The following is a 23079-nucleotide window of genomic DNA, read 5'->3' as shown; positions in this document are numbered from 1 at the left end:
CATTACTGGGACAACCCCTTCTTAAATTAAATGTTCAGCCCCGATAAATTTAATAAAGCCTATACTCACCTCCCGTGCTCGCTCTCCCCGGTGCTGTGATACATGATGCCCGGTGTCCATTCAGCATTGCTGTCTCCGCCTTTGTACAAACTGAACATGAAGAGGAAGTCAGAGATCAGCTGATCCCAGACTGACTCTTCATGTTCAGTTCGTCAGAAGGGTGAGACTGTGACGCCAGCGCTGATTGGGCACCGGGCATCACTTGTCATTTCACCGCATCACAGCCCTGGGACCGTGAGTGCCAACACCGCTGGAATGGAGCCAGCACGGAAGGCGAGTTTAGGATTTTTTTTTTTTTATTGGGGCATAACATTTAGTTCAAGAAGGGCTTGTCCTAGTAGTGTACAGCCTCTTTAAAGTGCCCCCGTCACCGGGATTGTGCACAGTAACCTACAGACAGTGTCTGGTTGTCACCATTATGCTGATTACAATGACACCTGGTGATCAAATCCGTCTTGTAGTTGTTTAATCTTTATTTGTAGTTTTGAGTTAATGATATGCTCGTGCTCCGGGGGCGGCCTGTGGGGGGCTTCATGTGGTGCTCTGATTAGGTATTCATAATGCAGACTGCTTACAAGTCACTGATCCCTCACTGACCTGCCCCCTAGTTTACATAATGAATATTATATATACATACTGAAAATTAAAAAAAAAAAAAATCCCCTTCTGCAGGCAGAACCCAGGCGTGGCCCCTGCGCTGCAGCATAATCGCATGTGTAATGTGTTTTATTAATATGTTTGAAGTTATCCTAATATTTATAAAAAAAAAAAAAAAATCTATTTGAAAACGGCGTGTGCGCAGTAACAGGCGCTAATAGCTCCTATTGCACCATCTTGCTAGAGAAGGGAAAAAAATATCCTCCAAGATGGCACCGGCTCCTGTGCCATAGCAGCTATGGGCGATGCCATCTTGGAGGACTGCGCAGTAGCAGCTGTCAGATCACCTCTATATACACCGATACACTGGCATTTTCAAATGGATATATATATATATTTTTGGAATATTGGTATAACCAGAACCACATTTATTATTAACACAGTACAGATGTGATTATGCTGCAGAGCAGGTGCCATGGCCTGCATCTGCCTGCAGAAGGGTTTCTTTTCAATGTGTGTGTGTGTGTATATATATATATATATATATATATATATATATATATATATATATATATATATATATATATATATATATATATATATATATATATATATATATATATATATATAAAATATATTTCATTATGTAAACCTAGGGGGCGGGTCAGTGAGGGATCAGTGACCTGTCGGCAGTCTGCATTATGAATAGCTACTCAGAGCACCACATGAAGCCCCCCACAGGCCGCCCCGGATCACGAGCATATCATTAATTCAAAACTGAAAATTAGGATTAAAAACAACCACAAGACGGATTTTGTCAACGGGTATCAGTGTAATCAGTATAACGGCGCCGATCTGACGGTGTCTGTAGGTTACTGAGCATAATCCTGCTGACAGGGGCACTTTTAACCCTCATGGCCTTGTGGCTGTGCCTGGTACTGCAGCCCTGTCTTATTTAAGTGATTGCTGCAATATGAGTCATGGCCTCTAGTAGGCGTATGGAACTGCAGCTAGTAGTTGGCTGGTTGTAGTGGACGTATGGTGCTGCAGCTAGTAGTTGGCTGGTTGTAGTGGACGTATGGTGCTGCAGCTAGTAGTTGGCTGGTTGTAGTGGACATATGGTGCTGCAGCTAGTAGTTGGCTGGTTGTAGTGTCTGGTCCAATATAAGGACAAGTCATCCCCCGATCAGATGACTAGTCCCTGAACTAACTGCTAAAAATGAATTATGAAAATTGTGTTTCTGACACTCCATTTTGTCTCCCTATTGGTCACATCGTTTTGTAGACCTATTCAGATAATCCCTTTATAAGCATTGTCGCCCATCTGTTAGTATTTGTGACTGGTCTTTAGCAGTCCGGTACCCGTCCCTTGGATTCCCCCTCACTCCCTCATTGTCTGGATTTTTCCATAACTTGGATTATGTATTTTATCTTTGCAGATGAAGATTCGCTGATGTCAGAAGCAGAGTTGGATTATAACAATCCTGAGGAGGACCTCTGCCCGGAGACCCCAGAACAGCAGAGATTTCTGCAGATGCACTTTGACACCTTGGCTGATGATCTGGCTGCAGGTGACCTTGACACCCAGGAGCATCAAATCTGTAATTTATAGGGCACACTAGAGGAGCCAGAGTTTGACCATTTATCTTCACCGGGGTCCTCATGCTGTGGCTTAAAAAAAAATACTAAGACTCCCAGGATGCCCTGACACCCAAACAGGGTGTCCTTTCATAGTGTTGTGGTCTGGCACACACAGCCACACATGCTTGATTTTTGCAGAAATCACAGCTGTCTTCTCCCTCTTTTGCCTGACTTCAGGGCAGCATCATCAATGTTTCTGTTGGACCTAGCGATCACATGATCCCTAGGTGTCTGCCCTGCATAAAGGAGTTTATGGGTCCTCACATTGCCCAGATTAGCTCTGATGGTGGTGACTACTGCAGTCGGCTGGTTTCCCCTGTGACTGGAGCTCCTATGGCTGTTGGAAAACTTTTTTTTTCCACTTTCTTGGTACATAAAAACCCACACAAATTAATAATCCACACACAATCCCAAGATTTCACACAACAGGTTATTTGGCGTGAATGGATGAACAGTAAAAGAAGAAAAAAAAAAAAAAAAAAAATGCTTTGTAATTTGCATTGTAAAAGATACCCGGAAAAAAATGGTGTAAAAAGACAGGAAAATGACAAACATATGGACAAGCTGGGGGTCAATTTGCCAACTCAATTTTTGGGTACGCTGCATTCCTCGGTTCCCTCTGTCAGTCCCATAGAGAATGAACGGAGCAGAGGTCGGGCATGCGGAGCGTTGCACTCGGTTCCCTCCGTCAGTCCCATAGAGAATGAACGGAGCAGAGGTCGGGCATGCGGAGCGTTGCACTCGGTTCCCTCAGTCAGTCCCATAGAGAATGAGCGGAGCAGAGGTCGGGCATGCGGAGCGCTGCACTCTGCTTTGTCCATCATTCCCATAGGGAATGAACAGAGCGGAGGTCGAGCATGTTTACCCCTGCTCCACACAAGATGGTTGCCCTGCAGCTCCTTGTTCTTGAAGAGACTTGAGATTCTTTAATATAATATTCCTGTGTCGTCTCTGCAGAGAAATCTAACCGTGAAGAATGAAAAAGGTGGCACTTAGTTATCAAATAAAAAATTCTTCTTTATTAAGGGTAATTTAGTACATGGATGCGGGGGAGCAGGTACAGCAGTGGACGACGGCCGTTTCACGTCGATCTGACTCTTCATCGGTCCAGGTACTTAGTGCATCCATGTCCTAATTACCCTTAATGAAGAATTTTTTATTTGATCACGGAGTGCCACCTTTTTTATTCTTCACGGTTGGATTTCTACGACGCTGCTCGTTTCCGGTGCAGCACCTGTGATCGTCAAGCCTAGAATCTGTCGGTCCGCTAATCGAGCTGTCTAAGGATTGCAACACGTTTCTTGGTGCTGGTTATTTTCTCACTTCAACAATTCACATGTGCAGAGAAGTTCGACAACTCGCTGAAAGATCTGCAGCCGGATGAGGATGATGAGACGCTGAACCCGCGCCTGAGTTTCTCTTCTCGATTCTTATCTCGGAGCTTCAGGATGAACCGGTAACACATCTCATTCTGCAGGTCACAGCAGCTACTTCAGGTTACGGCATCTCTTGATGGTCTTCTCCTGTTATTCCACAGGACAGGATTTAGCTTTGCACCTGGCAGCCTCCAGATGGCGACAGCAGTGGGCTCAGAAACAAAAATGGACCCGGACCGATCTCAGCCGATACCTTCTGATGTAAGAGGATGAATTATTACGGATGTGTCCACGTCTGTTTTTGTTCTTTTTTACCTACACAATTAGATATTTAAAAGGGTTGTCTGGGTAGTGATATTTTTTTCTAAAATATTGGGGGAGGAGAGATATACATCTAGTGGGTGCAGTGCTGCAACCAGTGATTGCCCGCACTGGTCACATGACTGTGACTAGACTCATGAAGCAGGAAACTGAACTGAACATGAGAGGGTTGAGTGTTGCTATATTCACTCCTGCTCAGTGATTGACTGCAAGACTGTCCATGTGAGATCACCGCTGCAGTCAAACATCAGAGACTGGGGCAGCAGCAGAGACTCAGTAAGGAATGCTCATATATTTTTATTTTTTATATTACTTTTAACACCAAACAGCCTGTGGGCAGAAGACTGGTGAAAGCGTCAACCCCTTTAATAAGTAGAAAATTTGGGGTTTTTTGGTTAAAATTATACTTTTTTTTTTTTTTTTTTCTATCTTTTATGGAAGAGACCTGAAGAAAAGGCAACAGCTAGAACAGAAAGGAGAAAGTCTGAAAAAATTGTCGGTAAGTCCCTCTGTGGGTTTATCCACAGCTTCGTTGGATCAGATTTCTTTGTTCAGATGCCGCCGGCCGGACCGCCATGTATCCAGACTGGTGTCAAATTTTAGCATTTATAATTATACTTGAAATATAAATCAATATTTTAATGCCTCTGCTTGGGGAAAAAAAAATGTATATTAGGCAATTCTCGGACGAGTCTTGCAGGTTTATGCTTTCGGCTCATGTTGTCAACACGTACCGGTAATGTCCGGCATGCACCGGCTGCAATGTTGACTCGAATTGGGACTAGTATGCACAAACCAGCAGACCCCGAGCAAGAATACAAATTTTGCACATAAAATTATGATGATTCCCTTCTCATAATTTCCATTTTTGAGAGTTGAGAACAGAGGTTGCGATGTTTGGTGTTCCTGGTCTCGTTGAACACTGGTGGGGAAGGCTTCTGCTGCAGAGTGTTTCCTTACACCAAGAGGGACAGGATGGAAAGTGACTGATCTTCTTGGGACACATCTAGAATTTGTTACATATCTTTTTACAGAAAATGAGGGGAAAAATGTTGGGATTGGATTTTCTTTTTTTATATTTGCACCTTTTCTTTTTTCTTTTTCTGGTTTTCGATGTTTTTCGCCTGCTTTTAGTTTGCACCTATTTATTTTTTTCAATTTTATAGATTCTCCAGAAATCACACATTCCTTGTCCAGTGTGCAAAATATTCAAGTAAGCGAGAAAGCATCCTCCTCCAGATCCTCGTTCCCCGGCTGTTGGCCGAATAAGCACAAATCCAGTAGAAGCCGATCTTACATGGAGGCCACTGCTAGTTTCAAGGCGAAAATATTTCGTAGCGTATCGATGGGAGAAAACCTCAATGGGGGTCAAGCAGAAGAGCATCGGCAGCTGTCTCACATGTCCCGGCCGCTCTCTAGCATAGACTTACATGCCTTAGAGCAGAACAAGTTTATTCTCGCAGAGGATGACCCCCAGAAGCCTCTTTCCTCTGCTTCTTCATACAAGCAGATCCCTTCCTCACATCAAGAGAGAGTAAAGTCTTCGGTCCTCTCCTCCAACCCGGTAAGTGATAAGGTGCTAATGCCGCCACCGTCCACCTGCGGATTTATCCCTCGCCTGAAGAAAAAGGCCAAATCTGTCAATAACCTATCAAAGACGTCAAAAAGAGAGGAGATAAAACCAAAAGGTGGAGATGTCACAAAGAACGTCCCTAACCTGGAAATGCAGAAAAGAAGCTCCTCATCCGTCGATCATCCACTGGAGATCCAGGACTTCCCTAGAAGAGCGTCCATAGCAGAACTTCCAAGCTATGCAAGTGCTAGTCACCATACAAGCAGCCTGGTCATGGGAGAGGCCAATGTCACAAGGAGTGGCCCATCTTCTCCAGAAGCTGCTTCATGTTGCTGTCCTAGAGAACAAGGTAAAGAAGGACCACCCTTCTGTTTCCCTTGTCATACTCGAAAAGTGTAAAAAGCAATACCACTGCAACAAGGTGTACCCAATCGGGATGGTTCATAATGCTAGTTAGTCACGCTATGTTCCAGCAGGCCTTAAAAGAGATGGAGCAGGACCTGGGCTCGACTGTCTCACACCAAAACTCAAAAGTGTGGGCCACGTACCTATGGCATGCTGGCACATAGCGAGAGATACCAGAGTTAATGACCATTCTGACTAAAGGGCCTGTCACACTAAGCGATATCGCTAGCAATATCACTATAACGTCACTGGTTTTTGTGACGTTATAGCAATATCGCTATGTCTGATACTTACCTCCGACCGCTCCCCCGCTGGTTATCGCTGATCGCGCGAGAACGTCCAGGACTGTTTCTCGTCGTCAGCTTCCTGTGGAGCGACGAGCGTAGACGCGGGCGGGAGGACGCAGGATCGCCGCGTCTGACAGGTAATTAGTGACCCCCCGACCTCTGCGATGTCGCTGGTGACTTCTGCCTGTGTGGCAGCTCACTAGTGACCACTTAGCGATGTATCAGCGATCCTGACCGTGTCATATCACTGGTCGGGATCGCTGGTACATCGCTAAGTGTGACAGTACCTTAAGGCACACCTTGTCACGGATGGCTTTTATGCCAATATAGTGATGCCTAAGTCCCCTATGTTGTCTACATGTATAATTACTATTTACTACTGCATGTTTCCTCATTGTTTTTATACCTGCTTTCATCTGCAACCGCTTGTGAAAACTAGTAACTTTGCATTTTACCTCTCGTTCCTAAGAAAGAAGAATTTTGTTATTTCTTAGCTTTCTGATCACTGCCTAGGTTATCAGCCACTTCTGTGGTTTATTAATAATGGATCATTTTCTAGGCAAGAAGCTTGCATTTGAAGCACTGCTCTGAAGCTTTGTGGAGGAGCGGTGTGCTCCTAGAGAAAGACAACGATACTTTTTTTTCTTTTAACCCCTTTAAATGAATAATACATATAAGTTGCACCCGGAGAATCCCTTTAATCAGGGCTTGAACTTTGGTTTATACAAGTTGATACATTCCATTCCTAAATAATAATTTGCCTCTGGCCTTTGTCAGATGTAGAGGTCCTGGCAAGCCGGTGTGAGCAGGTAGTGGAGGAACTTCACAGCATCTTCCAAAAGACCCTACAGACCTACAAAGAGGTAGGTAATGGAATGTCTTTCTATGTGAAGACTGCCTCGTCTAAAACCCCATTTCTCACTGCATTGTGGAAGGTTGTCTCAGAGGTTTGCTGTGTCTTGTACATGCATATACATTAAGGCTAAGTTCACACAGGGCGTTTTTGTGGTGCATTTTTAATGCATTTTTTAATGCTAATTTTCAGCTGCATATGACAGTACCAGCTATAACTAAGATTTCAGAAATCTCATGCACACAGCTTGGTTTTTTTTTGTCATCAGTATTTTGTGCTTTGTTTGGTTTTTTGGACATGGAGCGTGTCCCTTCTTTCAGTGATTTTTCTTCGGTTTTGACCCATTGAATTGAATGCAAAAAACGTATCAAAACCTGCAACCTGCTGCAGCTTCTTTCCTGCCAAACACTCAGGTTTTGCTGCAGAAAACGACACCGCAAAAACGCCCAGTGTGAACTTAGGAATGAGGCATTTCCTCTGAAGTTGGATCAGCCTGTAATTTGATTTTCCACTTTGATTTTGAGTATCCTTCCAAATCCAGACCTCCATGGGATATTCATTTTGATTTACATTGATCATTTTTGTTTTCTTGTTCTCAACACATGCCACTATGTAATGAATAAAGATTTGCAGCTGCGATATTTCTTTCAGTGTTATCTACGATGTGGTACCTTAGTGTTCCCTATATTTTGTTGAGTTGTGTAAATCATAATATAAATATATTATCTACAGCATTATAGAATGCTGTAGATAAGCCCCGAAAGGCAGTGGCCGCAGCTTATAGCTGAAAAACGAGGTGACAGGTTCCTTTTAAAAGGTGTTGGTCGAAACTTTACACAGAGGATCAGACGAAGTACAAGAGAACGCAGAGTTAAAGTTTACGTGCGCAACATATCCGCTGCTACAGAATTCAGTAAGACCCAAATGCAAGCGTATAGATGTAGTTGAAGACTTTACAAGGCAGTCACTTTTTTTTTTTTTTTTTTTTTAAATCTGATTGCACTCGTCCGTATTTGTCGCAAATGAGTGTACCCTAAGGATGTCCTCCACAAAGAAAGGAAGCTCCCAGACAAGTCCTTCTTCTCTTGTGCTAATCATTCATATCCACTGTATCCCCTTCAAGAAGATATTATTCCAAGTGTTTCCAAGTCCCCAGCAGTGGTTCCTCTCGGATTTCCCTCCTAGTTTTTAATCTGTCCAAGATGGCTACTAATCCCATGGTGAATGCAGCATCTTGTTGTACATGTGAGAGGTTGCCACTTTGAATCCTTTGCCAGATTTTCCTTTGAGACTTGGGCAGAATGCTTCTGTCAACTCCACCAAGGTTTGCTTTCTGTCACAACACACAAAAGACTGGAAATTAGGTCTCTTATACTGAGAAGACCTTTTGTTTGCCCTTTTGTGCGACTTATCTCCTTATAGCCTTGGCTACTATGGTTGCCATGTGCAGATCTGCTCTTTAATAACTGGATCTTTTTGAAGGTTCTTTTCTTTTCTGGCTCATGTGAACGAGAATAAATCTGAAGCCTCAAGCTAGAGTTATTTGCCCCAGACAAGGACCAGTCTCTCTTTTCGCCCTTTCGGGAAAAAAACGGACTCCTGTTCTAGTCTTTTCGCGACTTTGCAACCCTCAGCCATCTAAGTGTAACAGTCAGCCGGAAGCAAGTAACAAAGATTCAATTTTTTTTTTTTCACATCCATACATGAAAAGATGTTTTTACACTGGCCACGGATCATTTCACTCTCTCTTCCTAGTCCCCCACCAAGATAAGGTGGTGCTTAGTCCAGCTGCATCCTTTGTCTATTGTGCTTTTCCTCTTCTACTTAATTGAGGTTACAGTCATGCCCTTTTTCTGCCCATCCCCATCTCATTTCATCCCTTTGAACATTACTTATACAATATCACTGCTGCTTGTGCCTTGAATATATCCCTGACCGACCACTCCCCATCTGCCCTCTGGGCTCGCTCTTCGTTGTTTCAGAAGGTTCGTGGAATGTTCTTGTTGGCCTCCAAGACAAGCCTTCCAAGATTCAATTGGATTGATTGTTGAACATTTACCAAGACAATAGGGGAAAGCCTACAGTCTGTATCACGGGCGGCACATTGTACCAGACATGTTTCTTGGGCTATGTGTTATTCAGGCTCTGTTGCTCCAAGTGTGCAAGGTGATGGTTGCAGGCCAAAATGGATTAGACAGCCTTAATTGTTCTCTTCCTCCCCCGCCTTCGTCCCTTCTCTTCCTACCCCTTCCTCCTTCTCTTCCTGCCCCTTTTTCCTTCTATGCTTCCTCTCCCTTCCTCCTTCGTTTCTTCCCAACCCTTCCTCCCCTTCTCCTTTTCCCAACCCTTTTCCGCTTTCCCGTCCTTCCCTTTTCCGCTTTCCCGTCCTTCCCTTTTCCGCTTTCCCGTCCTTCCCTTTTCCGCTTTCCCGGATGGAAAAGGAGGACATGTCTTGCATGCAAGTTTTATTCACTTTTTCTACCTGGTTTACATCTGATGCTTCATTTGATTTTCTTCTAGACTCAGTATGTTTCTTTTTCTCCTACTGCTCCAATACATAGTGATTTAACTTGGTGCCTTCTGGAATGGTATATCCTGGTAGGCTTAACGGTGGGTTATTTTACAATAATGAGAATAGGATTTTTATGATGAGAATGCAAAAGATCCACAAGCTGCAGCTTGTACAGAGCAGTTCGAGATATTGGTGATGGCAGGGAGGATGGACTCTGAGGAACTGTCAGTCAGGCTAAGTGGGTGGAGACTACGTTTAAACTTTTTTTAATGGGTTATATAATATACGTGGACTTGCTGTCTGAATTCTAAGTTATACAGCTAATCTGACTTGGACCTGTTGAGGCTGGGGTATTTACGCTGAGAATCTAAGAGCTAAATAATGTATGCAGGTTATATTGTGAAATTTGGGGATATAACTGCATTAGCCACAGCTGTATTTTTTTCAAATTTTATTCATACAGGTTGAAGGCTGCAGGGGTTCCCATGAAGAGAAGTCTCGTCTAAGATCTTTGTTCTTTGATGCTTTTAATTACATTCAAAGTGAAATGGACTTGGTGGGAGTCTGGCGCAGAAACCCTTCTGTACATGAGTCTTCGAGCCACGAGAGGAGCTCCTCCACCCCAACCCTGCGATTACTGGAGCACTACTCTGACATGATGCTGGAGCTCATGAGGGACAAGATCAGCGGCCAGTGAACCGGCATCTGGAAGGCAGAAGCCCCTTATCGATCCTGTCATGGGGTTGCATATTTTTGCAGAGTTTAACAGTATTTGGTACTTTTGCACTTTGGTTCTGTATACATTGTATTGGACAACAAACATAATACGAAGAAACACAAGCTCAGGTTTGTCCTCTGTAAGATTGAAGGTTCTAACCTGCCAAAAATTGCTTGAGCAGACTTGCGGTTAACTTCTGAACCATGGATAATCATTATGCTCTGTACGTGTTTTATAACAGTGGCTCGTTCCTTTATATATTAACGTCTTTCTGTATGTGTGTTATATATGACGGCTTTTATGACCATGTAAAAGGATCCTAGAATAAATATATTATAGCCTCCACCCTAAACAAAAAGACGAGAACTTTTGTTATTGTGCGAGAATTTTGTATTTTCTTCTCTTGTTTGTATCTGTATTTGTTGTGCTGTTGATAATAAATCACAGGTAAAAAAAAAAAAAGCTGAATTTTCCTTCAGTAATTTCTTATTCCTGGATTGCAGACATTCACAGTACCTGCCGGGCACTTTGGAGTTTAACCCTGCTGTGGAACCACGAAAAAAATCACTGCTTTGGTACCATGACCCCAGGCTCAAACTCGTCATATTTCATTAAAATGAACATGCTGGCTGTTCAGAATAATCTAGTTTTATTCTGTCATCATTTCAAAACAGTTATGAAATCAAAAGTAACTTTGAAGTGATTTATTTGTCATCTTCTAACACAAACTGAAATTTACACCAAAATGCTTGTCATACAAATATCCAGACTGGGTCTTGTATTTCACTTTAGCACTTTGAATTTTTTGGTTCGTCCATTTGACGACTTCAATCAAAGCATTGTTGAAAAAAAGTTTTAATGATTTCAAGGGTGTATCCGCAAGACATCCATCACCCTTTGGTCCTGGTTTGGCCTTGACAATGTTTTGGATTGGAGATCGTCGAATAGTCTTTGGCTGTAGCAACCACTTATAGCCATCTTTTCCAAGAATTTCACCTGAATCGTCATCATCGGAGGAATTGGCGTCGCCAGTGTCAGACAGAATAGCACTTTGTTCGCTGTCTGAATCCGATGCGGCATCTAGAGCTGCGTCACTTTCGACCCAGCGCAAATTATCTTCCAAATTGCCTTCATCAGTATCGACATCACTAGAAGCATCCAAAGCTGCCAATATTTCATCAGGAGTCATCACCGTTCATCTAGCCTTGTTTGTTTACAATTTTATTACTAACCCTATGAATAAATAGAAAATATTAAAAAAAAAAAAAAAAAAAAAAAAAAAAGTCAGACAATAAAGGTACTATGGGGTCAGGAGAGTCCCAAACACAGAAAATTGAAAATAACTTTGAAACAAAATTGAAAAACAAATTTAAAATATCAGCATAAGCAGAACTATGTTACATGAAAATACATAGGTCAATGTCTGACCAGTTTTAGAAATATTTCAATTTATTCAGCGCTGGGGTCTATATGACCCCATGGTTCCACAGCAGGGTTAGGGTCTTTTGAAGAGATTGTCCTCTTTCAACAAACTTCTGCCTGCGGGCTCAGACTCAAATCTAAAATATCAAATTAGTATTGCCTCATAATATTCAGAAATCAAACAAATGTATATAAACAATAATTGTTTTGTTGATTAACACAACAAAAATATAAATTAAAAGTTAAATTCAAGAAGCAATGAAAGCAAGGGGAGGCCGATGAGAGGCACAAAATAATAAGACAATACAAAGGGTAGCCACCAAAATGTAGACTATTACCAAGGAATGATAACTCAGTATGTGTGTGCACATTTGTATACCCACAAATAACTACAATACAATTCTGAAAGTTAATCTATAGAATTTTGCTACAATGTAATACACAAAATTAAATCAATAGAAAAGAGAAAAAGATGTACTTTAGTCAGATATATCCCCAAAATATAGAATGTCACCATATCCGCCTCCACTTCTGACCCAAATCTTTCTCAAGACCATGTGTCAGAAGCTCAAACATTTTGCAACTTCCATACAAATGGATGGAAAGGGCCACATATCCGCAACCTCCTATCGTGACCCCATTCTCTTATGTGAATATATAAAACGTAGGCTTTGGGAAGAAAATTTTAATGGGGTAATCAAACTTTTCACCACAGGCACAGCTTTGTGCCAAAATGACAAACTACTATTACTTGTCCTCTTCGGGTCCACCGCTGCTCCTGTCACTGTCTGCAGATTTTATAGCCGACTAACCGCTACGTAGGTGGATGTAGTCTTCACTTACAGCGCTAGGCTTCTAACTGACACTCTCTCTATAGTGGTGATTCCTCACATCCAGGAGGGCTTATCTCTTGCTCATGGTGTACATAATAGCAACTGTGATGCAGGATGGAGCTTCTTGTGTGCTCTTCCATAGTACTTTGGGGTGGCACATCAATTGACAAGTGTTACCCCTCGTCTGCCTGCAATTACCCTTCTGAGATCAAACTATACACTCCGCAAACATCCAGGAGACCAAGGCAGACATGCTGTTGCCAACTCCCATTCACAGGCTGCAGCAGTCATGTTGACTTACAAATTGAATAGACCATCAGCCAGCCAGTGCTGGATCCTCAGGGGTGCTAGAAGGTGAGGATACCTCGGTTTATTGTTTTAAGACCATCCATGATTTAAGATACTTTTTTTTGAGTCGGCCAATTCCAGTGGACCTGTATTTTTGAGATCTTTTGATGGGAAAAAGTGTTTCTATATATGAAATTTAATGTAAATTTTTAAACAATCACCAGTTGGCACCATATGGGCAGTTAAAGGGTTGTAAAACAAAATCTTCTCACACATACCTGCCAGTCCTCTGTTTGCTCCTTAAGCTGCTGCTCTCGTCTTCTCTTCACCGGTGCTCCAGGCACCAACTAGACTTTGATTCATAATGAGATCATCATTGCCTCATGTGGAGCAATGTGACCATGTTGGGAGATGCAGGTTTTGACGTCATAATGTGCGTCAAGGGTCTTGTTGGTAATGAAAGCCCCAGTAAAAAAGAAGAATGAAGCTTAGGGATCAATTAGAGGATTAATGGGTATCTGTGATATTGACAGGTAAGAGGCAATGTAAGTTTCATATCTTTTTGTTTTTAACCCTAGGGGTCAGAAAACCTCAGCATCAAAAAACTATTTTTTTTCAGGAAATTGAGGCAGTTGAGTCCCATCACATAATTCTGATGCAAATCAAATTTTTCAGCCGAATTTGACCAAATCTTTCTAATTCAAAGTTCAGCAAATTAACTCATCTCTAACTCTTAACCTCAGACGGGAGCTATTTTTCATAAACTGAAGCCTAGATATTATTGGACTAATGCCATCAAAAACAATGACTCATAATGTGTTTGTTGACCCTACTAAAACCAAAAGTCTTCCTGATAAATCTCTTTAATCAATTTTTTTATGATGACTGGTGGAACGATCCTGCATCCTCGCTTCGACCATAAGATTCAAAAAGTTTAAATAACATTTCTACGATTACTATTTATTTTCTTTCACAAAATTTTAACTTTTGTTGTAGGGCTGACTTTACGTCTTTATTTTTTAAGCTGTAGATCAGCGGGTTCATCATGGGGGCAATGGCCGTGTTAAACAGAGAGAAAAATAAGTTGGAACCCATGTTCTTCCCGGAAACTGTTACGATATATTGTAAGACTATCGAAGAATAGAAGATCACAACTACCGTGATGTGAGAGGAACATGTGTAGAAAGCTTTACGTCTGCCAGCACTTGAGCTTATTCTTAAAATGCATGCAATGATAAAAACATAGGAAGTTATAGTCAGGAAGAGTAATATAAAAATGTTTACATTGCCAAGAATAAGAATGTAAAGGTCCAAAGTAGACGTGTCACTACAAGTGATATCCCGGATGGGCAAAACGTCACAAAAATAATGATCGATTTCGTTGGAAATGTAACAAGTGAACCTTGAAATGAACACAACAGTAGGAACCATCTCTATGAACCCAAAACCCCAACTGATCGACGCCAGCAGACCACAGAGTCTCCAACTCATGACAGTGTGGTAATGTAGTGGCCTACAGATGGCTACGTAGCGATCAAAACTCATGGCAGCCAAAATTGAGAGCTCGTTACTGGTTAATGAACAGAAAATATATGCCTGGCTCATACAAGCAAAGTTAGAAACCATGTTGTTTTGTGTTATGAAGGCTACAAAAACATTGTGTAGCGTTGTAGTGGAGCAGGATATATCGATCACTGACAAGTTGGAGAGGAAAAAGTACATGGGTGTGTGAAGGTGGAGATCAAAGCAGACCAGTAGTATAATGGTCAGGTTTCCAATAAAAGAGAGTAGATAGATGAGAAAAACCAGAAGGAAGAGGAAAACTTGTAGTTCAGGAACATCTGAGACTCCTTTAAGTCTAAAGCCTTCTATCGTGGTCTGGTTTAAGTAGCTCATCAAAGGTCTTGGTTTTCTTTACTTTAAAAGTATAAATGCCCATATTCAACACATCTGTATGAATTCATAGTCGAGATAAGCAATTTGATTTGTGCTGCCCTGTTCTGGTGTCGTCCTCTGTCACAGACGGTCTTCACTTTTGCACCTGGCATCCTTGACCCTCTGTCCTTCAGATCCTTTAGCACTTACTAGGTACTGCTACATCATGATGGGACTAACCTCACACAACATCATTTATTCACAGGACCTAGTAAGTGTAAGAGGCAGCCAAGATGATGGCTGTTGAGGCTTAGTGTAGAAGTGAAATGAAGACCTGCTGCCACAGAGGATTGGACTAGATGCAGGACCAGTCCAGCGTGATAAAATTACACTCCTCTCTAATAGCAATATAACATTTGGACTACAATCTTTTTTTACCACGGCTTTGTTACTTTTTACTGGCCTTGAATTGAAAACCTGGACAGACATAAGGCTGCTGTTGGAGTAGAGCGAATCTTTTGATATGTAAAAATGTTGTGAAGAGTTGTAAAAATTTTTCCAAAACCTCAATTAGCATCAAATCTAGATTCAATTGCCATGAAAACACGTGTAACCCTGTGAGATCTGCTAGGAGTGTATTGAATACTTTTCAAGCTTTTTAAGTCAAATACCGCCTTAGTAATGTCCAAGTGACCTCAAAATGCAGTGTGTGGATATGGGTAAATGTTTATCATTGCTGGGCTGTTACACACACTATTTGTAATGTTTATTTACATTTTAAAGTTTTCTCCTCTATTGCTATTGGTCAGTTGTGACGTCCACTCACTTTCCAGATTCACTACAAAATATCAGTTGCATTCCCTGCCTCTGCTTTTACAGAGGCTAAGATAGTCACTCCTGATTGGCTATGCGATTTTATGTGATGTGATAGCTGCCCTGTTCAGCCAATCAGTGCGAGATGCAGAGGTCAGTGTGGATGCATGATAACTTGTTTTTACTGGAAAATCTTTGTACTATATATGTAAAACAATGGTAAATTTCAGGGTTTTTTACTAATTCTCCATTTTCCCCAAAATAACTTTTCTACACCCTACACACCCTTTATATAGCAATTAAAAAACAAATGTTGGTACAATGCGGCAATGAAAATAAAAACATTAGCCATGAATAGACGATAGGCCAGCACTTAATCAGTTATATATGTCATAACAATTCTTAGGGTGCAGTTAGATGCCTGTATAAATCAGACGGAGATCAGGAGGCAGTGTGAGGACTGACTGGTGGCTTTCCCAACCCAAGTGTGATGTATAGAAATACATGAAGTTAAAAAGAAAAAAGAGCACCACTGTGAGTAACTCTTGGGTCATCTATAGAAAGTAGTATACACTAAGCAAAAACCAAGAAACGACAGGCTATACTAAGTGGGATCACCAGACATAATAGAATAAAACAATCCTTTATTGATGAGAACTACACAAAGATATTAAAGACAGTTAAAAGGTCAGTAACATGACTCCATCCATGATCAACCGAAATATGGTGACCGACCCTGTCAAGCAATGGATAAAGATTTGAATCACTATATATGATAATATTGCACAGATGAATTATATGATATAAATAGTCGTACTAATGGATCAGCCCTCCACAATAGACATAATGAATAAGCCCCTGCAGCAAGATGATGTGCCCAGCATGGGAATAGACAACTCTGTACTGCTACAAAAATGACAACATAAGAAGCATGTGATGAACAAAGGAAAATATCTAATGCAACATAAGAAGCATGTGATGAACAAAGGAAAATATCTAATGCAGGTTGAATAACACATTAGCAACCATTTGGAGAGATGAAAAACCCCATCAATGCAGGATGAACTGATAAGCAGACAAATACAGCAAATACATGTATATGCTGTGTGAAATGAAGAAAAATGATGCAGGGGACAATCAAGGTCAAGAGATTTTAAGATGCCTACAAAAATAAGTTATGAGGTCCATGGTGTATGTCAAAGTGTGAGCATAATGACGTGGGTCAGCAACAAGTCCATGCACATGATAGGGTGTAGATGCCCAACGCGTGTCGCCACAAGCATGTGGCTTTCTCAGGGGCCTATGACATGCTTCTTATGTTGTCTTTTTTGTAGCAGTACAGCGTTGTCAATGCTGGACACATCATCTTGCTGCAGGGGCTTATTCATTATGTCTATTCTGGGGGGCTGATCCATTAGTATGACTATTTATATCATAAAACTCACCTGGGCAATATTATCATATAGAGATTCAACTCTATCCATTGCTTGACAGGGTCGGTCACCATATTTCGGTTGATCATGGTTTGAGTAATGTTATTGACCTTTTAATTGTTTTTATTATCTTTGTGTAGTTCTCATCAATAAAGGATTATTTTATTATATTATGTCTGGTGATCCCACTTTGTATAGCCTGTCTTTTCTTGGTTTTTGCTTTTGAAATAGATGAAGTTGTCACACTCGGGGAGGGAAAGCTGCTGGCAAGTCCGTGCACTGTGTTCCGATCTTGGTCCGCTTTATACGGCCGTCTGACTGCGCCCTTACCGTCATAATTCAGAAGAAATATTTAATTCCAAGAATGTGCAAAATCCTAGAAGACTGTAATAAACATGTATAATACGTAACATGGCGGCTACCGGATAATATAATGTAGTCAGTTACCTTCTGTAATATTGTACAGGATGGAGTAAAATAATGTAACACAATCACATCATAATAATGTAAGACGTGAGCGAGAAGTAATGTAGGGTTAAGATGTACACAGGTCGTCCCTGGTGCATCATTGACGGCTGATGCTTCTTTCTCACTCTGTGCCAGCACTTATACCTTTACCTGAGCTGCGATGAAATCTCGAGGGCTCCAAACATTAAGTGAAACAAACTAAGAAGTAAACTTGTAGAGTAACTAAATCAAAGAAAGTGTACTGGAGTATAACTTGGTAAGGATAGGATGGAACTAGTGATGAGCGAGCATACTTGGTAATGCTCAGTACTCGCCCGAGCATCACAGTGCTTCCGTGGTTGCTCGGCGGGAGCTCGGGTCCCTGCCCTGCCTGTTTGGAGCTCTTTAGAGTACCAATCAACATGCAGGGATTGTCTGTAGTGCCGCAGACATGTTGGTTGTGGCATTACAGTGATTAGCTGGCCGCAGAGCATCATCAGGTCTATATCAGACCTAACGCCGCCCTGCTCGTCACACTTGTCTCCGGAATCACCAGTGTAGGGAGAGTTGCTGCAGCGATAGGGACATAATAGGTGGGGCATCAGTTCCTGTGAGTATAACATTGTTGAATCCTCAAGTCCAGCTAAATCAACAGTCCTTCTAAGGACAAATTACGGGGCATATAGATATCAGTGCTAGGCAGGAAAGCATTGTATGTGGCATACTTTATTGCATCCCACACGTGGACACTCCGAAGAGCTGTTCACTTTTCCATTTATAGATTTGGGCCTCCCTCCCGGTGCAGTAGAAGCGGGGCAAGTGGAGATCGCATCGCATCGTAGCGATGCCAAAATATTTGAGCAGCCACGTTCACACGAACGTGACGGTGGGAATGTATCACAAGAGGTGGACAATGATAAGACACAATTGCCCGAAAGTCAGGAGATGGACCAGGGTGCGGAAGTGGAAGACGAGATGGTGGCTGATAAAGTAACTGACCCAAGTTGGCAGGAGGACATGCAGAGCGAGGGCAGCAGCACACAGGGGGAGGGAGGCGTAGCACCCCAACAGGCAGGAAGAAGCATTGTGTTGGCCGCAGACAGTAGACAGACAACCATTCCCCCGCAACATCTGATGGTGCTGGCCTTCCCAAAGTGCTCGGTTCCCAGCCGCCACTATTTCTCCCAGTGTGCCGTCCCTGCATTACACAAGCACGTGTCTGACAACATTAGACGTGCCTTCAACAATGCTGTTACAGGGAAAGTCCACCTAACCATGGACACGTGGACTAGTGCTTGTGGGCACGGACGGTACATCTTGCTGACGGTGCACTGGGTTAACATAGTGGAAGCCAGGACCCAGTTGGACCTTGGGATGGAACACATCCTCCCAACGCTGAGGATTGTGGGCCCTACGTCAATCGGGGTTGCCCCCACAGTCTACAGCTCCTGCACCTCCATCTCCGTAATGACGACATCAGTCGCAAGCTGGAAGTACTGCAGCACTGCCTCAGCCAAGCGGCAACAGGCTATACTGAAGCTAATATACTTAAGTGACAAACGCCCAATGCTGAAGAGTTGTGGACAGCTCTGAAAGAGCAGTCAGATCTGTGGCTGCCACCGCTGAACCTGATGGTGGCTTTGAAGATGGCGAGCTCACACACGTACCATACCTGGCCCATGTGCTTAACCTCGTTGTTCAAAGGTTTCTCAAAACCTACCCTGAGCTGCTGGATCTGCTTGTGAAAGTACACCGCCTGTGTGCCCATTTTAGAAAGTCAGCTACAGCTTCCACCGCCCTTGCCATGCTTCAGCAGAATTTGCACCTTCCGGGTCACCGACTGGTGTGTGATGTCCCCGCACGTTGGAACTCTACACTGCAGATGTTGGAAAGGATTTGTGAGCAGAACAGGGCAGTTGTTGACTACCAGCATCAACAAGGCCGTCGGTATTCAGTTCAGACTCTACACATAAGACCTCAGAAGTTGATATAGATGTCTGACATATGTATCATCCTACAAAATTTTGAGGAGTCCACCAAGATGGTGAGCGGCGATGACACCATAATTAGCGTCACCATCCCACTTCTCTTTGTTCTGAATCGCTCTCTGCTCACAATCAATGAGGAAGCATTGTAGGTGGATCACGATGAGATGGAGCAAGGAACCATAAAGGGTGATTACACACAGCCCAGCCTCATGTCATTCCAACATGGATTGGTGGACAATGAGGAAGAGGAGGAGAAAGAACAGGAGCTACTTTCATGCGCTATAGATGGTACTACAAGCACAACTGTCATACCATCTGTTCAGCGTGGATGGCCTGAGGACAGAGAGGAGGAGGAGAGCATGGTCAGTCATACTCTTGGTGAGGACACGGAAGTCTTGCCTGCTACCAGTCTGGCACGCATGGCTGACTTTATGTTGCCCTGCCTTTCCCGTGACCCTTGTATTCTCAAAATTTTGGGTGACAGTCATTACTGGTTGGTGACACTTCTAGACCCATGCTACAAGGAGAACTTTCTATCTCTTCTTCCAGAGGCAGACAGGTATACTAAAATGGTGCAGTTCCAGAAGACTCTTGTTGCGGAATTATTAAAAAAAAACCCATCTGAAAACGCTGGCGGCAGAGGTCACAGTTCATTGGACAACCAAGGAGTACAGGTGAGAGAGACACAACTCCAATCCAGCATAGGCAGAGGAACACTGGCAAAGGTCTGGGAGAGTTTTCTCAGACCATTCCATCGCAGTGGCCCTGAGGCGCGGGGTACTGTCACAAGGAGTGCAAAGTTTTGGAAGTTACTGAGGGAGTACCTTGCTGACCGTACCAACGTCCTCCATGATTTCTTCTGTGTCTTATAATTATTGGGTATCCAAGCTGGACACGTGGCATGTACTGGCTCTCTATGCCTTGGAGGTCCTGGCCTGCTCTGCCGCTAGCATTTTGTCAGAGCGGGTATTTAGTGCCGCTGGTGGAATTATAACTGATAAGCGCATCCGCCTGTCAACTGAAAATGCTAACAGGCTGATGCTTATAAAATGAACTAGGGCTTCTCTACAGACTTCTCTACACCACCGCATGATAACAGCGAAACCTAACCTCAAATCCAGTATCTTTTTTTGAGAGGTATACTCCCATGCACCTCTTCACACCCACTTCTCTAAAGCATTTGACACTGTCCCACATAAAAGATTGGTAAGTAAGATGAGAAAGCTTGGGCTAGGGGAAAATGTGTGTAGATGGGTAGGTAGCTGGCTTAGTGATAGAAAACAAAGAGTGGTTATTAATCGGGCATACTCAGATTGGGCCAGGGTTACTAGTGGGGTACAACAGGGTTCTGTATTGGGCCCCCTACTATTTAATATATTTATTAATGATTTAGTGGATGGCTTACACAGTAAAATATCAGTATTTGCAGATGATGCAAAACTACGTAAGGTTGTTAACACAAAGGAGGACAGTTTGCAACTACAGACAGATTTGAGTAAATTGGAGAATTGGGCTGAAAAATGGCAAATGAGGTTTAACACAGATAAGTGTAAGGTTATGCACATGGGAAGGAGAAACAGATGCTATAATTACTTGCTAAATGGGAAACTGCTGGGGAAATCAGACATGGAAAAAGACTTAGGCATCTTAGTCAATAAGAAGCTAAATTGGAGTGCCCAGTGTCAGGCAGCTGCCACCAAAGCAAATAGGGTCATGGGATGCATTAGAAGAGGTCTGGGGACACGAGATGAAAGCATAATTCTCCCTCTGTACAAATCACTCGTCAGACCACACTTTGAGTATTGTGTGCAATTTTGGACGCCGGTGCTCAAGAAAAACATAACTGAACTTGAAAGGGTTCAAAGGCGGGCTACTGAAATGATAAATGGCGTTGGTTCACTACAATACCCAGAAAGGTTATCAAAATTAGGTCTATTTACTCTAGAAAAGAGAAGACTTAGGGGAGACTTAATATATATGTACAAGTATGTCAGAGGGCAATACAGAGATCTCTCCAATGAACTGTTTGTACCAAGGACTGTGACAAGAACAAGGGGGCATTCTCTTCGTATGGAGGAAAGACAATTTCTGCACCAGCATAGAAGAGGGTTCTTCACGGTAAGGGCAGTGAGGCTCTGGAATTCTCTTCCTGAGGAAGTGGTGATGGCCAACTCACTGAATGAATTTAAGAAAGGAATGGATGCTTTTCTTGTGAGTAACAGTATAGAAGGTTACGAATAACAAAATATTATAGGTAGATGGTTGACCCAGCTTAGGGGAAGGAATTTTTTTCCCTATGGAGAAAATTGGCTTCTACTCTGTGGGTTTTTTGCCTTCCCCAGGATCAACAATGCAGAACAGCTGCACTAAAAATAGGCTGAACTAGATGGACATAAGGTCTTCCTTCAGTCTTCAAAACTATGTTACTATGTTACTATGTATGTTACAAGGGTATACTCTTCCTGATTTTGGCTATTTGCTGTTATCCTCTTCCTTCTCTTCCTCATCATCCACCACCACTAGAACACCAGGGTGAGCATGTTCCGGGATGCAACAGCCACCTTATTGTTTTCAAGGGTGTTTATGATGACCGTACAAAAAATGTTTATACAGTATGTTGAGGTGTACCCCCCAGGGGGAAATGTTTGTCAGCCCATACACTTAGTGTATGGGCATTACAAGTATAGCAGACCCGCTCTTTTAAACTGGGCAAACATTTTTCGTAGGCCATCCTCCACATGTCTTCCGACACCACCACTAGATCACCAGGGTGAACATGTTCCGTGATTCAACAGCCACGTTATTGTTGATGATGCCTGTACAAAAATGTTTACACAGTATGTTGAGGTGTACCCCCCAGGGGGAAATGTTTGTCAGCATTACAAGTATAGCAGACCCGCTCCTTTAAATTGGGAAAAGATTTTTCATAATTTTTCATAGACCATCCTCCAGATTTCTTCCATGGGGGATTGAGGTGCGTGCAAATTGGAGGCAGGCCTTGTATTCACTTCATGGGCAAACTTTATGAGAGTAAACAAAATCATAATAATGGTAACTTGGGTTGCATGTGGCCATCCAGGACGTCGATTCAAAGGGTTATTGGGGTGAGTGTAACTTTGGTGCAAGGCAGGCTTTGCATTCAATGCATAAGCAAACAGTACGGGAGTACCAAATGAATAATGTGAACTTGGTTGTCCTGTGGCCATCTAGTACCTTGGTTCAAAGGCTTATAGGGGTGCGTGTAACTTTGGTGCAGGGCAGGCCTTGCATTCAATGGATAGGCAAACAGCATGGTAGGGCAAAATGAATAATGGGAACTTTGGTTGCATGTGGCCATCTAGGACTTGGTTCAAAGGGTTATTGGAGTGTGTGTAACTTTTGGGCAGGGCAGGTCTTGCATTCAATACATAAGCAAAACAGTATGGGAATACCAAATGAATAATGGGAACTTTGTTTTCATGTGGCTGTGAGCAGGCTGCGGGATGCAGTGACGGCCAGGAGAGAGAGCAAGGATTAATGCTTTTAATTAAAGGGACTCTGTCACCCTTTTTACACCTATCAGCTGCCGGCATTGACATCAGGGGCTTATCTACAGCATTCTGTAATGCTGTAGATAAGCTCCCAATGTAACCTGAAA

General features: G+C 42.7%; 2 protein-coding genes across 2 annotated transcripts in view; one reads left to right on the top strand and one right to left on the bottom strand.

Annotated features, from left to right (window-relative positions):
• The window catches only part of WDR62 (WD repeat domain 62), a 76900-nt gene extending 66095 nt beyond the window's left edge, over nt 1-10805 (top strand). Inside the window, exons 25-31 of the mRNA XM_073548831.1 lie at nt 2097-2228; nt 3643-3754; nt 3836-3935; nt 4437-4494; nt 5162-5917; nt 7038-7123; nt 10089-10805. Of these exons, the coding sequence (XP_073404932.1) occupies nt 2097-2228; nt 3643-3754; nt 3836-3935; nt 4437-4494; nt 5162-5917; nt 7038-7123; nt 10089-10322 (1478 nt within the window). The 3' untranslated portion in view covers nt 10323-10805. The remainder of the gene's footprint in view (nt 1-2096; nt 2229-3642; nt 3755-3835; nt 3936-4436; nt 4495-5161; nt 5918-7037; nt 7124-10088) is intronic.
• Nucleotides 10806-13846: 3041 nt separating this feature from the next.
• LOC141052179 (olfactory receptor 6C74-like) lies at nt 13847-14782 on the bottom strand. The gene has a single exon (XM_073549403.1). It carries the CDS (start codon nt 14780-14782, stop codon nt 13847-13849), a length of 936 nt encoding a protein of 311 aa, XP_073405504.1.
• Between the last annotated feature and the right edge of the window lie 8297 nt (nt 14783-23079).

Source organism: Dendrobates tinctorius, unplaced genomic scaffold (genome assembly GCF_039654945.1).
Source record: "Dendrobates tinctorius isolate UK_male_01 unplaced genomic scaffold, ASM3965494v1 ptg000158l, whole genome shotgun sequence".
In the NCBI taxonomy this organism is placed as follows: Eukaryota; Metazoa; Chordata; class Amphibia; order Anura; family Dendrobatidae; genus Dendrobates; species Dendrobates tinctorius.
This window is presented reverse-complemented; position numbering and strand designations above follow the sequence as displayed.